Genomic DNA, 18,335 nt, shown 5'->3' with positions numbered 1-18,335 from the left:
ATTTTATATATATATAAAGAAAAAAAAACATGCAGTTCCGCCAAACAAATAATCATAGCAATTAATATGAATCATTAACATATGTAGGAGTAATTTAAAAACTAAATTATTGAACATCGTGATAGTGAGCTATGAGGGCATCCACTAGACTAGAATTTTTGTATTCAACCAACTATATTATTGAAGGATGTCACTTTCTGACATTAAATATCATTTAAATACAGTTTTACTCTATATATTAGTCTATTGACCTATTAAAATTTGACCACTTCGTATATTGTACTCGTTCTGTGTCCAAATTAAGGGTTTAATTAGGACGTAAAGCTAAGCAAGACTTGGGTAATTAAGGGTTTAATTAACTAATATATTATTATTATTATTATTATTATTATTATTATTATTATTATTGTATTCAATACATAATATATTCATAATAAATAAATAAATAAAATATTATTATTAAAAATAGACTAAAATCATGCCTTGACAATGAATATAATTAATTAACGTTGTCTTATTAAATGACAAAAAAGAGAATGGACATGAAGCGCGCACCATACATTAGACATGCGACGTGCTGCAACCACATTCACTCGTTGTTCTATGATAGGTTGAATGTACATGCACTTGTTCGCACGTTCAATGCCTTGATTGTCTGCTGCCCCCTTTCAAATTAAATTTTGAAAACAAATTCAATAAATTTAATCCAAGACTTGTTTGAAGTTTCACACTCTCTTTATCGTTTATCTTTTTTTATATATATATATATATATATATATATAAAAGAATGATTTTAATCTAATTATTATCGTGAATCAGGACATGCTCCTCGAATCATAAAGCATTAGTATAATTACATCATTCTCCTATGAAATTTGATATATTATAGATAGATTTTATGTGATTTAAAATATTATATTTAGTATTTCTAATATTTATTTTTATTTAATAAATAAATTATTTTATTAGTAAAAAATAATCAAATTTGTTGAAATTTAACAAAAAAATTATATAAAAGTTCAAATACGGTTTAATTGACTTAATATTACTAATTTATTGTAAATCAAATAAATATTTTCTAAACAAAATACTGTTATAATTTCACATGTTAATATATATGAAGAAGCATATCTTCATCCTTATAATGATATTTTGATCATAAAAAAATTACTTGATTTACAATAAGTTAGTAATAAATTAATTGGATGTAAATATGAATCTTCATTCAAGTTTTTTTTTTTTTTTTTTGCTATTATTAGCAAATTTAATGAATTTTGACTTACATATGGATTTATTTGTTAGATGGAACCAAATATCATGAATATTAATATAGTTTTTTAAACTACAAGAGATTTACGTATAATTATATGGGTACTTATAAACTAATAGTTGCGAAGCTAGAAAATTGACTTGTCCATATCAAAACAAATCAATTAAAATTTGCTAAAAAAACATTAAAATTGTGAAAAGTTTTAAATCCATACACTATACAATGACACTGAATCAAAACAATGAACAACTAATTTAAAATTCAAATGATGAACAATTATTTTTATAATTTATAACAGTTTAATTTATAAACAATTAATAGAAATTAATTCTCCAATTATGTTTAGATAAGCTTTTTATGGATTATAATAACAATTTACTCAACTATTTATACTAAAATATCTATAAAATGCTAATAAAATATATATAGTGGAAATTCAAGATCAGATCAGACTACAGGCTCCAACAATCGGAACAATTGAATTTTCAAATTTATTTGGTTTGTCGAATAATACAAGTCTTCACGGGAAAGGTCCTTAAAGCATGAGAGTGTTAAATGAAGTAGATCGGCCCATTCCAAGAAAACTGGGACATCCTTGTGGGCTGCCCAAATCTCTCTGATCTTCCATTTGGGCTTTGTCTGACCCCAAAGATTAGTGGAAAAATATATAAAACATGTTTCTAAAATTCATAATTGCGAGTTTCCAACCAGGGAGGATATCAATCAAGAACACTCGTTCAGTGGAATTTTTGGTAGTACAAAAACTACAAAAGCAGAAATCTTGCGGGTCCAATATCTTCACCGTCATCTCTCTCTAGGTAAGTAATCTTCTGCTCCATCTCTCTCTCTCGCTCTCTGAATATCGTAGTCTATGGCCACTGCTTCACTCACAGCCGCCTTCTCTCGCATCCGCTCCACATTTCGGGGGCCGCCCCTGTTATCACCACTCCCCACACTCTTCACTCTCAAACCTAAGGTCCAAATGAGGAACAAGGAAACCCCTTTTTATTTCGATCAACTAATTCACTCTCTCAGTCTGATTACCAAGAATTTTGTGTACCTTGTATCTTGATTGCGTGAATCAGCTCTGAGCTCTTTGTTATTTGAATATTTGCAGGTTTTTTATCAGCCCAGAAGATTTTTATCGAGAACTACTGTGATGGCGTCGAAAGAGTCCCCAGAGAACAATCCAGGGCTCCACACTTCTCTGGATGAGGCTACCAAAGGCTATTTCTTGCAGCAAACTGTAAGCGTTGAGATAGCCCGTTATACATTATTTCGGAATTGTTATTATTACTGGGACAAATTGGTTTGGCTGCTTCTAATTTCTGCAGTTTATAATTTCACATGGTCAAGTGTATTGAATGTTTATAAACTGGAATCTATGTTATTGGAACCAAATAGTTTTTGGAATAATAAATGTTTATCTGGAAATAATGTGTATGTTTTCGTTTTGATCCCTTCATTATAAGCATTGTCATCTTCTACTCTTGGCTGATAGAAGTGTGTTTCGAATTCAGATGCTCAGGGTAAAGGATCCAAAAGTCAGTCTTGATTTCTACTCTAGAATAATGGGAATGTCGTAAGTGTTCTTCTTAACTTTCTTCAGCAAAAAATTGATCCCATCTTTTCATGTGTAGTATCTTGCATCATCATTGGAGTTTATAATCAGTTTGGATATCCAGACGTAAATAACTGTTAACGTTTTCTGCTTCTCTTATCTATACATGCTTATGTAGTTCTTATACTTTTTTTCTGGTGATCCTGTTTGGAGGTTTTAATGTGTAATCTCTGGATTGAGATAGAAGGCCTGCAGTTTCTATGGAATACTAGAATTTGATGATATTGGGTATATAAGGTTTTAGTTCTGGTTTCACAGGTCCTATTACTTATAATGCACATGACGTAAGTCTCCTTGTTTGGTTGTTATACTATTAGCTTGATATATGCCCAATAGTCTGGTGTGTACAGCATCCTTACTGCAAACAGTCTAGCAGGGAATTGCAGTATTAGAGTTTCAAAACATAGTAGATTCTCGCACAGATGCACATATTCATGTATATGGGACAAAGATTTTGATGATTGTTAGGTGGATCCATTTCCATATATATGCATCAAACTTCAAAGCCCCCACTTCTCTTATACAAAATGACACTTTCTTTATGAATTAAGGTAAAAATCAGAAGCCGCCCTTGAGGTTTATGGATTACTATAGTCACAAGCAATTCCACCCCTACAATTACTATAGTCAGTACCTTTCACCACCTGCTATATTACATCACATCCTCCAGTTTTCCGTCGGACTTGTATGGTACCCATGTCCAACTTCTTTGTCTGGAGAAACAACAGAAGGTTGCTGCAACAAAGGTTGTAGTTTAGGGACAGTGATGGATTTGGAGAACAATGAGGGGGGCATATTTGTATGGTAAATACCCTTATTGCTTCTTTTATGGAAATTGTTTTATTTAATCTTAACTACCATTCAATCTTGATTCAAAACTTCAATTGCTAGATGATTTCATTCATTTCTTTTTTCCTGGAAATTATTTGATTACTATTCATTTTCATTAGAAGATGCATTGATTTCTTCCCAATGAAACAATTGTGTTTTTCCCCTACCTCAGTCCAAATCGGTGCTCATGTCAAGTAATAAAAAGGTTTTTACCTGTGCATGGTTTGGATCTGCGCATACACTTTGGTGATTTGTATGCCAATTTCCCCAATCATTGATTTTTCTTGATTATTTTTTGATTATAGGTTGCTTAAAAGGTTGGATTTTCCGGAGATGAAGTTTTCACTATACTTTTTGGGATATGAGGTGAAATTGTCAAATAATCTATGTAAAAATGTAGATCATGTTATGGTGGACCTTTTCAATCATTTCTGTTTCTGATATGTTTTCAATCTATCTTATGTTACCTTGGTTCAGGACACATCATCGGCTCCCAGTGATCCGGTTCAGCGCACGGGTTGGACGTTTGGTCAAAAAGCTGTACTTGAGCTTACACAGTAAGAGCTAGTTTCTTTTTGCATATAGAAACATTCTTGCTTGCAAATCTCTCATGATATCTAACTACCATAGTGTTGCCACAGTAACTGGGGTACTGAAACTGATCCTGATTTCAAGGGTTATCACAATGGAAACTCGGAACCTCGTGGGTTTGGTATGTGAAAATTTTAACTTAAACATGCTTCTCTTTTTCCCCATTTATCTGTTGAAGTGATCCCCTTTATATACATGTGCTCGCGCACCCGTGAATGACCTTTGACATCTTTGTATATGTATTTGGTGGGTTGATATATATGTAACTGCTATTGTTCTTTCCTGGCTTTGAGTGCATTAGATCTTGTGCTTTGATTGTGCCTTTGGGTTATCTGTTGTAAGGAACCGCTACTACATATCTGCTGTACTTGGTTACAATCATGTTGGTTGATTTATAATAGACTAAGATGATTTTAATGTAATGGGATGTTTCATTGGATGACGATTCTCGGTCGTACCTAATATTTTGGGGACTAATGTCTAGGGATGTTCTTGCAGGACACATAGGTATCACTGTTGACGACGTGCATAAGGCATGCAAGAGATTCGAGAGTCTAGGGGTGGAGTTTGTGAAGAAACCTGAGGATGGTAATTTTGTTGTATTAATATATGAATTTGCTAAGTTTTGATTCTTCTTATGTTAATTTACAGTTCTCAACATTCAACTTCAGTAATTTCTACTATGCATTAGTACTGTCTGCCCAAGCTCTTCTTCAGACCATTGGACAAGAAATTGAAACAGGAGTTATTTTATTTTATTTATTCTTGAATTATTTTGAGATTCAAATCAATCTATCTAAAATTCAATTTTTCCGTCCCATCTCACATTTCAGGAAAAATTAAGGATATAGCATTCATCAAGGATCCCGATGGCTACTGGATTGAAATCTTTGATACTGCATCGGTTGCCAGAACAACTGCTAACGCTGCTGTCTGATGTAAAAATTCGGTTCTGAAGAACTAAGAAACAAATAATACTGCTGTTATGAGACTTGACTATATATATGGCTTCCTAGAATTGGTGTTGTTGATGCATCAGGGGGATGGGGATGTGACATGCTGTAATGGTTACTCCTTATTACAGTAAAACGGATGGTCAGAGCTTAAAAATTTGTGTGAAACATGCTATTGCTGATTCCTTAGAGGAGATAATCATGTGTGCCTTTGCAAACCCTGCATCCCTTATGTGTGTGTGTGTGTGTGAGGGGTGGTGATGTCAGGTAATCAGGTTCGTTCAGCCTGAACCGATATCTAACCTGCTCCCACCTCATTCTTCCGGTAATCCCACTGGTTTACTCTACAAAATTTATTTATTTTTTAAATTATAATAAATAAGGTATAATCGAGTCAAATTAATTATAATAAATATAAATTATATTTATTATATAATAAATTTATTATACTTAACATATAATTTATTGACGCTGAATCTAACTCAATTTGAATTAAAATATAAACGAAACCCCAAACTCTCTGGGGTCTTTGAACACAATTTAACTCCTATTTATAAGATTCTAAAATTTGAAATCCCTATTTAAGGTTTTAAAAAATAAGAGATAAATTAAGAAATATTTAAATAAGGTTATCAATTTTGATGCAAAATTATAGAAATCTAAACCCCTAATTATATGTTCTTTACAACTTAGCGTATTTTATTGGAATATTTTCAATATTAAAATATTAATTGCTAATTTAAGACATTTACTTTCTTTAAAATCATATAATAACTAATAGCTGCTTCCATGTTGTATATGCTAGCTAGTGATGGCTGAGTTGGATGCGTGCACCAACTAGTAGCGGTTCATGCGTGCACCAGCTGGTGGCAGCTTATGCAAGTGCGTACACCAGCTGGGTCGACTTATTCGAAGTGTGCGCCAGCAAGGGGCGAATTATTAGGAGGGTGGCCGATTGGTGGTGATTTATTAGGAGCGTGCTGACTGGTGAAATCTTACGTAAATGCATATGCCAGCTAGGAATGACTCATGTAAAAATATGTGTCAGCTGGTGGCGACGGCTTATTTAGAGTTAGCAACTGAAAACTGATTCTGCAAGTAACACAAGATAGGAAGCAAGAATTACCTTTATTAATATAATATAATGCTTGATTACAAGGATGGTGTAGATAGAGATTAGGGATTTCAAAAATAAAACTTTCTAAGGTTAGAAACATTCCATGGTCAAGAAAGGCTTCTAAGATCCCATGCATGTTCCTTGCCCTTGCAAGAGTTGTGGTGGCGGGAGCGTTCTTCCTTTTACTCGGACCTTTATTCTTTGTTTATATAGTTTTTCAAGTAGCTGGCTTGTATAAGTCTTCTTATCTCTTGCCTCAGCTGGCGGCACCAGTTGGTCTCGTGCCTTTACACTCTGTGATATCTGCAAAAATATTTAGATTTCACGAGCTAGGGACCTTCTTTAGAGCCTTTAGGCCATTGTAAGGCAGGATGCTGGTCAATTGTCAAGGGCATTCTAGCCGGGCTGGTAATGAGCGAGGCGTAGCGTTCGTTCTTTTGGAACAAGGGAGTTGAAGCATCCTCTAGCTCTCCGTGCTCCTACTGGAGGAAGACAACTCGTTCTCCCTCGCTTATCACGATTGCTATTCTTCACTAGCCAGACACCCTCTATATTCATGTATTTTCTAACCCGAGACAACATGGCTAGGAAGTCGGTTACTGGTTCTTTAGCTAGATACTCAGAAAAAGGGCTTCTATGGAGCCTTTGGGTGATGCACTGACCAGTACTTCCTGGTAAGTTGTTGGGACCTCAAAGATGGTTGTGTTGAACTGCTAATGTAGGCCCTTAGAATCTCGTTATCTTTCTGCTTCACCTCGAAAAGACTGATAGTGGATTTTCGATACTTCTTGCTGCTAGGGAATTGGTGTTGGAAAAGGTAGCTAACTTTTTCAAAAGATCTAACTCATCCAGTTGGAAGTTGGTCGAATCATTTTTGGAAAAAATTCAATAGCATAGTAAGTAAAGCACGACATTGAATGCTTCAATATACCTATGCTTTTCAAACTTACAGATATGTGCAACTAGATCCGTGGTACCATAATAAGAATGTAAGTGTGAAGGTGCTAGAAAATGAGCGAGAGTTCCTCTACCGTGATGTGCTCATCGAAAGAAATGCCACGCTCAGCTAGACGTGGTCTCTTCTGTCACTTGCTGATTAAGCTTGACCATTTCTTTCTTCAGTGATTCCCATATTCCAGGGGGATGTAAGGTGGCTGGCAAAAGTCAGGAGGCGTGGAATGATCCCGCTGGGAGCCCGACAGGAATCTGCTCTTCAACGCCTTGGCTTCCTAGTGTTCCACCTCTTGCTAGCTGGGATGGAGGTCCTGCTCCGCTAGCTTGAGAACCGTGGAGGGTTGAGTTGATGGTCTTCATTATGAATTAACGAAGTTGCTCACAGCAGAAAGGGTTCGTAGCAGCAGATCAGCTGTTTGATCGAGAGCTGCAGCTGGAGCATTGGTGGCTCCTAAGGTTGGATTTGGAATGGGAGCATTAGCGTCTCCTGCAGTTGTATTTGCAGGTGGAATGGTAGGACCTGTGCAACGAGTAGGGAAGTGTTTCCCTAATAGGATCCATTATCACCTCCATTTATTCAATTAGCCATTTCTCGCCTCTTATGCTCAAGTTCCCACAGACTGTGTCAATGATTCGTACCAAATCTTTTGCTACACCACAAGGTGAAGAATCTTAAAGGAAAATCCCAAGTTCAACAGGAACTAACCCTACATAACAAAGGTTAGCACATTGATGCTTCAGTCGTTAATGATTTATGGATGAAATAAAAGAAAAAACTTGAACTAAAGTGATAATAATGGTGAAATAATATGTGTCCGACTGAAATGGATTCATTTTTTGAGGCTGCCAGTTCAGTAAAACAAAAAGAAAGTTTGCTTGACCTCCTTGTTGATGGGCTAACTAGACTGGTATGCTTTGTTTTAAGCTTAGTCCATGAAAAGTTTGTTGGCGCCAACGGTAATTTATCATATTTAATATTGGTGGTTTAAATTAACTGCAATTGCATATTAGCAAATGCACTTATTAACTTATTGTATTCAATTTGTAAAAAGTATAACTTTCAAATTTAAAGCAACAATGGATATATTTATCAATAATTAATAAAGAAATCAAAATTCTAAAACATCTTAATAGAAGAAAAATAAGGGAGTCACCTAATTTTAATTTATTGTTTTAATTTAAATAATTAAGTGAACAATATTATATATATTAGTTATGTATAGGTTGTCTCTGATTTGTATATAAGCAGTTTATGTATAATTTTTATTTTGATTAATGTATAAAACAATACATAAAATTAAAGGACGATAAATTTTTCTTTAGAAGATTAAAGTAGGATAAATTCTTATTCATTTGATCTATTACTCTAACAAAAAAATTCAAAATTCTAGAAATTAGAATTGAGTCAAAATTGCTCAATTTTGGTAAAAAACATCCTTCAAATATATATATATATATAAATAGAATAGATTAATAGATGATAAAAATCAATCAATAATAAATGCATATATAAATAATAAAATCCCACATTTAATGTTAATAAGTTTGCTAATACATAGGCGCTATAATAACATTAATTTGCTAATACATAGGTGCTATAATTGATTGTTCTTGTTCAGTAGTGTTGTTTCAATTATTATGTTCTTTACGGCAAAAGATCGGTACTTGAGAATTTTAACAAAGGTTAGCACATCGATGCTTCAGTCGTTAATGATTTATGAATGAAATAAAAGAAAAAACTTGAACTAAAGTGATGGTGAAATAATATGTGTCCGACTGAAATGGGCTCATTTCTTGAGGCTGCCTGTTCAGTAAAACAAAAAGAAAGTTTGTGGGCTTGATCTCCTTGTTGATGGGCTAACTAGGCTGGTATGCTTTGTTTTAAGCTTAGTCCATGAAAAGTTTGTTGGCGCCAACGGTAATTTATCATATTTAATATTGATGGTCTAAATTAACTGCAATTGCATATTAACAAATGCACTTATTAACTTATTGTATTCAATTTGTAAAAAGTATAACTTTCAAATTTAAAGCAACAATGGATACATTTATCAATAATTAATAAAGAAATCAAAATTCTAAAACATCTTAATAGAAGAAAAATAAGGGAGTCACCTAATTTTAATTTATTTTTTTAATTTAAATAATTAAGTGAATAATATTATATATATTAGTTATGTATAGTTTGTCTCTGATTTGTATATAAGCAGTTTAGGTATAATTTTTATTTTGATTAATGTATAAAACAATACATAAAATTAAAGGACGATAAATTTTTCTTTAGAAGATTAAAGTAGGATAAAGTCTTATTCATTTGATCTATTACTCTAACAAAAAAATTCAAAATTCTAGAAATTAGAATTAAGTCAAAATTGCTCAATTTTGGTAAAAAACATCCTTCAAATATATATATATATATATATATATAAATAGAATAGATTAATAGATGATAAAAATCAATCAATAATAAATGCATATATAAATAATAAAATCCCACATTTAATGTTAATAAGTTTGCTAATACATAGGCGCTATAATAACATTAATTTGCTAATACATAGGTGCTATAATTGATTGTTCTTGTTCAGCAGTGTTGTTTCAATTATTATGTTCTTCACGGCAAAAGGTCGGTACTTGTGAATTTTAACATTTGATTATCAACTTTTGAGATACAACGACTTGTATTGCGAAGGCTTGATTATGATTTATATGGAATCAGTGTTGTTTCAATTATTATGTTCTTCACGGCAAAAGGTCGGTACTTGTGAATTTAACATTTGATTATCAGCTTTTGAGATACAACGACTTGTATTGCGAAGGCTTGATTATGATTTATATGGAATCAGGCAACAATTTTTCTTTCTCTTGGAAGAAAATTTTCATTTCTTTGGATAATTTACAACAAAGTATACAAAGCTCCCTTGCACAAAGTATTCTACTTTACAACCAAGTATCTTTACATTAGATAGCTGCAAATGTCTCACATGATGAAAACTTCTTCTCTTGTGTTGAGGCATCTTCAACTTCAATTTAATGGCAGCCTGAAAACGACAAAAAGAAAAAGAATCAGAACATGAGCAGCAATCGGTCTATACTCGTTTATTAAAGCTTGAGCGACCCTAAGTCTGTCATTGATTTGCCATGTGTGCTTGCCTAAATAACCTCGTACTCCTAAGACTTGTGTGGAACATCTAAGGTTTATGTAAAAATTTAAACACTCTACTCAACACACGGGCTAAGATAATGTACTTTAACATCATTTAGAACCAAATTGCAACCTATGTATCGATCCATTTCTCTCTTTCCCTCTTCTTCTATCTTAAAAGGTATTCTATGTTCCTATACGATTCCTCTGTCAATTTTTCTCATGTTTGAAAATCCAAAAAGTTGAAAGACCATTGTATTCCTCTTTGTACACTTCAAAACCAAAAGTCTGTTATAATTTCTATAAAAGCTCCACGTTCTCACTACTCTAATTTGAAAAGAACAAGTACATAAATTTTTAAGCCTCCAAGAATACGACGGATGCAGAATAGTTAAGAATGCCTAAATTGGAGAACAATTCTCCAACCTTTTGGCCAATTTATTCTCAATTTATTCATTGCGTGGGTTTCGTTTCAAGGATTGCTTTTCAAAACTTTTCGATGTCATATATCTAAAATTTTGTATGAATTTTACAGACCACCATATTTTGTCATGCCATTCACATCCGCTTTTTGCAGGTGTATCATAGTAAAGTTTGTCGAAAAAATATTATTATACAAAACACAACTAAGTTTATTTATGAACTTCATTAAAAGAACATCTGATACTAAAATATTGACGATTGTCTACATGCCAATTTGATTCATTTATTTTCTCGAATACAAATAGATACAATTATCATAATTAACACACACCTTTTCAAAAGTATTTTGGACAACTTCAAAAACATTTGAATCAATCACCAAAACGTATGAAATTCATCAATTCAATAGTGAGAAGGTCCGCTAAAGTGCTCTTTTGAAAATTATAAAAACTCTTCCATTGAAAATTATAATAATCATTCTGTCATCAAAACAAAAATGAATTGGGCTTTTTCAGGTGTTCTGAAACATTTATCCAAAAAACAAGATACTAAGAATTATTTGGATAAAAAAATTTGTGCACCACAAGCTGATTTGAGAAGGAAAAAGTTCATCAAAAGAATATTAATTCATAAGCAACTCAATGCATGTGCAAGTGAAAAGCTTGTTAAAATTAACAAGAGAAAGAAAAAACTGAAAAACTTGTGGTAAGTAAAGGTTTTATAAAAGAAAGTATTTAATAAGAAAAACAAATTGTGAACAATTTTCTAAATACAAAAATCATAGTACTTTCCATGTCTAAGATTATCAATTTGCCAAAACTGTATGTTCCTTGAAAATCATTCCTCAAACTTAAGAATTATATAATATTGAAGAAAGAGTTATCAAATCCCATTAAAAAAAAATAATAAAAGTGGCATGTAGGCAATCCTATATTTTGGCATAGGGTTCCATTATCAAAGTTCACAAATAAATAGTTTATGACTGTATAGTAAAGAATTTCTAACAATTTTTTCTACGATAAACCTGCAAACATGAAGATGTCAAGAACATGACACCATGATTTTCTGCACATCCATACAAAATGATAGATAAACAGCATCAAAAAATTCTAAAGCAAGCCCATGAAGAGAATCCAACAAAATGAATAAACCAAGACTAAATCTGCAAAAAGAATGAACTTATGTTCTTCATATTGGCATTCAACACTACACATGCATCCTTCAGATTCTTAGCAGCATAAAAAATTCATATTCTTATTTCTTCCAAATTACAATGGTGATAACGAGGACACTTCACAGCAATCACAACAGGGCTTTAGGTTTTGAAGTTTACAAATTGTAAAACACAATGGATTCAACATCTCTTGATTTTCAAATGTGGGAGAAAAATCAACAGAGTAGAACGGAAAGGAACATGGATTACTTTTCTGATAGAAAAACAAGTCGAGAGGAAACTATAGATACAACGGTTACCATCAGGCTCTAAATATTGTTAAAATGCATCATAGTAACAGCCAATGTGTGTTTCGGTCGAGCGTTCAAATTTCTACTTAACCCTTTTGAATTCCACACAATTCATAAGATATGAGATTACTTTAGTTCGCACAACTTTTGACAAACCAAATTCAAGCCCCAGGCCCTCAATTTTCCAATAACGAGTATAGATCACCTACACTAATCACATAATTTGATATCATAAATGCTCGCTTATCAATATATCAAAATAAAATGCTTGTTATACATAGAACTGAAAAATAATTTCTCAAGTAAATTGATACCATTTCATAATTATATGCTATATGTGTTATGGGCAAACAAAATCAGATATTGCCTCCATATCCTGTAATATGCATTAGGACAGAATTGTGAAAGAAACTAGGATATGAGAAAAGTACAGGGAAAATCATTGGGTGCCACAGTGTAAACCTGTGACTCAAACCGTAGCTCATAGAATACTCCAGTGGAAGCGCATAACCAATATGACAATGATACATCATAAACAAGAAACTTTCAATGCAGACATAAGAAACAGCGAAAATACTTCAAATTCAAGAAACCTCTCCGAAATGCACTTAAGAAAAGAATATTGCTGATCAATTTGCAAGCTTCTAATGATTTAAGAAGATTATTAAACTCAAGCTAAAATAGAAGTAAAAGAGAGTGGTCGAATGGCACTTACATTACAGTGAAATCATATATATTAAAATAGGAGAAAGGCGAACCTGATTGGTAATATAGATAATAGTAGGAAAACAAAGATTACTATGGCTCCAAAAGGAGGTGAACATACAATTCCAATGAAACAAGAGAGGTTCTCACATTTCGTTTCCATGTAAAGTTGACATAACCATGTTCACTAAGGACAAAAGTTAAACCATGCTGATGGATTATTCAAGAACCTTTATTTCAGTTCAAACCAGCTCTGATTCTCATAATTAATCCAACTAATAATTAGTAACTAGTCTCCTGTTTTATTTCCTTATTTAATATTAAAGATTTTAGGACTAGCAAAGACGACAAAAGCTAGCTTCTGTCATATGAAATTTTCCCGTGCTGAAATCTTTGTAAATTGTGAAGTGAAAAGCATAAATTCTTTAACTCTATGACTACTGACAATTTTCTTCACCAAATATTCAGACAAGTCACAGATGTAACACAGAGGAATATTTATTATGTGAAGTATATCTCTTCGCCACAGTCTGAATCGTCCAGAATACGAATCAATCCATTTATTAGTATGGCAACAAGCAGGAAACATTTCAAACTTCGAAACAGAGCAAGAAAATGTCCTAACACTCACCTTATCAGGATCTTGTAAATCCTTAAATGCTTTGTTCAACTTAACAAATGCTTGGTGAGCTTGAGGGTGAGAGCATTTGTCTGGGTGAACCATCAGCGACAACTTCCAATACCTTCCATATAGAAAAATTATATGCGCACATGTCAAAACACAGGAACAGATACAAGGCGGAGTCTAGGAAAAGATGAATGCCGATTATTTGAGTGGAGAAAACCTGAAAATGGATACCTATTTTTCATGTTTTCAGGAGACATATTTTTGTTGACTCCGAGAATATCATATGGACTATCTTCCTCAGCATCAATTATTCTTGTAATCTGAAGATATAGCAGAGAAGTTAGCCATGCGCAACAACCATTTATAAAACTGATAGTAATAGAACCTAGCAACTCAGATGCAAGAAGACAACAACTTCTTTCTTTTTGAAATGGCAGCATTTGAGAAATTGGGAAGTCTACATGATTTTGGGACAAAGACTGGAAAAAGAAAATTGCATATCTAGGGATATCACAGAATTATCAAGAAAGAGAAAGGAGCGGAACCTCCTCGAAACGTTCTACTTCATTGGCAGATTCAGCTTCCGTGACCACAGCAGGAGGTGGGGGTCCTATAAATAATTCAGTGTCTCCGTCCAGCTCAGCTTCTCTGTGAATTATTTTCAGTTAAATATTCACATGCATTCTTATAGAATTAATAAGGATAAGCTGTGCACTATACCGTAATTCAGCTTCTGCTTCTGTTAGTTTGGCTGCTGCGGCAAGTAACTCAGCAGACGGCATTTCAGACCCAATGACACTGCAAGAACCAACAGCAGGTCATGATACAAGAAAGATACAAAATAAAAGCTTGATATCAGGAAGGGAATAAACAAATATAAACCAACATGATCTTCTTTAGAGACGTCTACTTTTCTTCTGAAAAATCCACAACCACTAACAATGTCATATTTAATTCACAACAATTTAGTCACTGTACACATTTCTCCATCCAAAGATGAAAGTAACAGAGAAAGACACCTACATACAAACAGGAAAGTGAAATGGAGAAATTCAACACGAAAATGACAATCAACATTTTTTAAAAGGAAAAATCCGGTGAAGTTAAATAAGCTTGACAATGAACAAAATCGTGTCCAAAATGATGTCTGACACCAAAATTTTCAAAAGCATGTCGCTTTTCTCTCTGCATCTAGAAACACTCAACACACTTGAAACAAAAATAACAACAGGTAAATTAGGAACACAAACCTCCAGAATGCTTGAAGATCCAACCAAAATGAGCACTACAACAATATGGTATGCAAAAGAACTGCATTAGTGGACTTTTCAAGATTCAACGTGTCCTCAAGAAACAAGACAGAAAAAAAAGAACAAGAAAGGGAAAAGAATCGGTTCATACAAGAAAATAACAAAAAACAAAAAAAAGAACCGGGACATTCATCAGACCAAGAGAAGAGTTCACATGTTCAGCAATCAATTCGTAGTGCTCCAAGATTCACTTATTTCCTATACTATATCAAGAATCAAACCAAATTCAAGAAAACTGAAAACAAGAAATTGGATTAAAATACAATACCTCTCTAAACTCCAAGAAGTGAGGGTGGAATCTTCACGCACAACTTAAAGAAAAGAAGTGCTTAAAACCGCAAGGGTTGCGCATGCAACGGATCATTCTTCTGAAACTCGACCCAACCCTCTCGAAGATTTCAAGAAACAAGACCAGAAAAACCAAAAAGAAGACAAGAAAGGGAAAAAGAATGGGTTAACTCCACAAGAAAACATGAGAAAAAGAACAATACAAGAAAGAAAAAAAAGAACCGGGTGGGGCATCCAATCAACGGATCATTTTTGAGAAACTCCATCCAACCCCGTCCGCTCACTCTCCAGGATTTCATTTTCTTCTGTTCCTTGAAAATCTTTGAATTCTTCTTCCATGGACATTGTAGAGAACAAAGGAAAGAAGAAATAGAGACGACTAGCTCTGGAGTGTGGAGTCTGGAGTCTGGCATCTCTCTCATTTAAGAATTCATTATAAAAATAAAGAAGATTAAGCAACGCCACTTATCAATAAAAGCACCCAAATAATATAAATATTTTCCCCACAAAAAAAATAAAAATTAAATTAGTTAATGAATGAGAAAATTTTATTACATATAACAAAATATCATAAAATTCAATAAAAAATGTGATCGACAAAAAAGAAAAGGGGATAAGTTACATTTTACCATCCTAATTATAATCGTTTTTATAATTTGACATCTACACTTTTTTTGTGTCAACTTTCCTTCTCAATTTTACAAAATTTTGCACTTTGAAATTTATAATTATCTTTAGACCAAGTTTTTTGATAAAAAAAATTACATACAGTGCTCATTGTGGTATTTAAGGATTATGTGACGTGATATTTTTCACATATGGATAGCATGTTATGTTTTTTCGATAAAAAAAATCAGCAAAAAAAGGATCATGTATGGTAAAGTGCAAGGTTCGCAAAGTTGAGATTACAAATCGACAAAAAAAAAATTATATGTCAAAGTATAAAAATGAGTATAATTCGAACGAAAAAATATAATTTATCAAAACAAAAATATGAAGCTCTATGTCAAAATTAAAAGAAGAAACCCAATGTATGTGTCAATATTATCTTTTTATAACAGAAATAAAGAGTAAAAATTACAAATTTGGAAATTGCATGATAAGACTACATCATAAAGAAAATTTGTGAAAAAATATTATATAAAATAAAATTTATACGAATGAACACATCATAATTAAAAAAAGCCTACAATGACGTAGGTATTTTTTAAAAGACAGAATAATTAAAACTAAAAACACAAACAAAATATTTAGAAATGATAGAGCACCTTAAAAACAATGTCTTGAAATTGATTTGTTCATTAAATTTATATGAATCATATATTTGAATAGCTCTTACTTGAAAATTATTTTAAATGGCAAAGACATGATCCAATGAACGACCTATCAATATTAATGGAAAGAAGGTCAAGATTTTAGAGAGAAAAACAAAGAGAGAAATAAAAAGTTCAAAATCATGGTGTCTTTCAACACAATTTAACCCCTATTTATAAGGTTCTAAAATTTGAAATCCCAATTTAGGGTTTTGAAAAATGGGAGATAAATTGAGACATATTTACATAAGGTTATCAATTATGATGCAAAATTATAGAAATCTAAACCCCTAATTATATGTTCCTTACAACCTAGCGTATTTTTATGGAATGTTTACAATATTAAAATATTAATTGCTAATTTAAGACATTCACTTTCTTTAAAATCATATAATAACTAATAAGAATTAATCAATAATCAACTAATGAAAAATATTGAGTATAGGTTGACCAAACATGATCCTTCCCTCTTTGATTATAAGAGTTTGCTGGTAATACCTCTGGACCATCTGAAAATGATTCGGACTGTTGGATAATTGATTGTAGGGCTACTAACCATATATGTGAAACATTCAACTTTTTCATTCATACACTAAGCCTCCACACACCAAATACATTCACTTGCCTGGTGGTTCCATGAAGCTTGCATCATAAGTTGGCATTGTTCACTTAAATGACCATGTCACACACACGCAAGTCTTTATATTCCTTCTTTCTCTATCAACTTGTTATTTGTCAGCCAATTATGTCATCACAATGCTTATACTTTTTAGTTCCCTAAAGCTAAGTGCTTATTGCAGGACCAAGTTACGAAAGGAGCTTGGTTGAAGGGACTGCTTCCAAGAATCTCTACATTGTTAGACAGTGCCTTAACACATATGCCTTTCCTCCCTCTGTGCATTGCAATATTGCATGTTCTAGCTCAGTTCAATGTGATGTACAAACCTGGCACAATAGGCTGGGACATTCTTTTAAACGTAATGAAACATATTCCAATCTGTGTTTTCACTAATGTCGATCTTGATGTACCCTATGATGTGTGTCACAAAGCCGAACAAACTAATGACATTTCTTTCCAGTGAATCACAATCTGAAGCTCCCTTTCATCTTATACATTTAGATGTTTGGGGCCATTATACAACCTATACAATTTCAAAGTGCAACTATGTCCTCACAATTCTAGATGATTACAGTCGCTCCTTGTGGACTTACCTCTTGAGACACAAATCCTAAGTTGCTTCCACTCTCAAGTATTTCTTCTCCATGATCAATAACCAATTTGCCATAAATATAAAAGTCATAAGGACGGACAATGGTTCTGAATTCCTCAACAACGACTGCCACACTCTTTGTCAAGATCTAGGTGTCATCCATCAAACTTCTTGCACATATACACCTCAGCAAAATGGGAGAATTGAACGCAAACATAAATAACTTCTAAATATTACTAGAGCCTTGCTATACCAACCCTCCTACAGTTCCAGGGTGATTCCATTCTCACAGCAACCTACTTAATCAATAGAACACATTCAAAGCTCCTCCACTAGAAAACTCTCTTTGAACATTTAATAGATCACAGTCCCTCTCACACTCATCTTTGTGCCTTTGGTTGCCTTTGCTATGCCAGTAATGTAGATCCTCACAAGTCTAAGTTTCATCCTAGGGCTCTCAAGTGCATTCTGTTAGGGTATGCCATGACCTAGAAAGCATATAAACTCTATG

General features: G+C 33.0%; 2 protein-coding genes across 4 annotated transcripts; one reads left to right on the top strand and one right to left on the bottom strand.

Annotated features, from left to right (window-relative positions):
* The first annotated feature begins 1,949 nt into the window (after positions 1-1,949).
* Positions 1,950-5,465, top strand: LOC105170260 (lactoylglutathione lyase family protein / glyoxalase I family protein). 2 transcript variants are annotated; one of them, XM_011090936.3, is made up of 8 exons: positions 1,950-2,088; positions 2,388-2,516; positions 2,791-2,852; positions 4,028-4,088; positions 4,200-4,279; positions 4,364-4,434; positions 4,812-4,901; positions 5,147-5,465. In XM_011090936.3, exons 2-8 carry the CDS (start codon positions 2,430-2,432, stop codon positions 5,248-5,250), a joined length of 555 nt encoding a protein of 184 aa, XP_011089238.1. In that variant the 5' UTR covers positions 1,950-2,088; positions 2,388-2,429; the 3' UTR covers positions 5,251-5,465. The 2 variants fall into 2 exon arrangements, with proteins under 2 accessions (XP_011089238.1, XP_011089237.1); XM_011090935.3 differs by lacking the exon at positions 1,950-2,088 and adding an exon at positions 2,095-2,246.
* A 4,725-nt stretch (positions 5,466-10,190) lies between these two features.
* On the bottom strand, positions 10,191-15,745 carry LOC105170259 (uncharacterized). 2 transcript variants are annotated; one of them, XM_088884425.1, is made up of 7 exons: positions 15,281-15,745; positions 14,953-14,987; positions 14,423-14,500; positions 14,248-14,350; positions 13,934-14,022; positions 13,706-13,817; positions 10,191-10,378 (listed from the first exon to the last, which is right to left on the bottom strand). In XM_088884425.1, exons 3-7 carry the CDS (start codon positions 14,482-14,484, stop codon positions 10,217-10,219), a joined length of 528 nt encoding a protein of 175 aa, XP_088740551.1. In that variant the 5' UTR covers positions 14,485-14,500; positions 14,953-14,987; positions 15,281-15,745; the 3' UTR covers positions 10,191-10,216. The 2 variants fall into 2 exon arrangements, with proteins under 2 accessions (XP_088740551.1, XP_088740552.1); XM_088884426.1 differs by lacking the exon at positions 14,953-14,987.
* Between the last annotated feature and the right edge of the window lie 2,590 nt (positions 15,746-18,335).

The sequence above is a fragment of the Sesamum indicum genome, linkage group LG9 (assembly GCF_026168435.1).
Source record: "Sesamum indicum cultivar Baizhima isolate 11 linkage group LG9, ASM2616843v1, whole genome shotgun sequence".
Taxonomy (NCBI): domain Eukaryota; kingdom Viridiplantae; phylum Streptophyta; class Magnoliopsida; order Lamiales; family Pedaliaceae; genus Sesamum; species Sesamum indicum.
The sequence above is the reverse complement of the archived record's forward strand: the minus strand, read 5'-3'. Positions and strand labels throughout refer to the sequence as shown.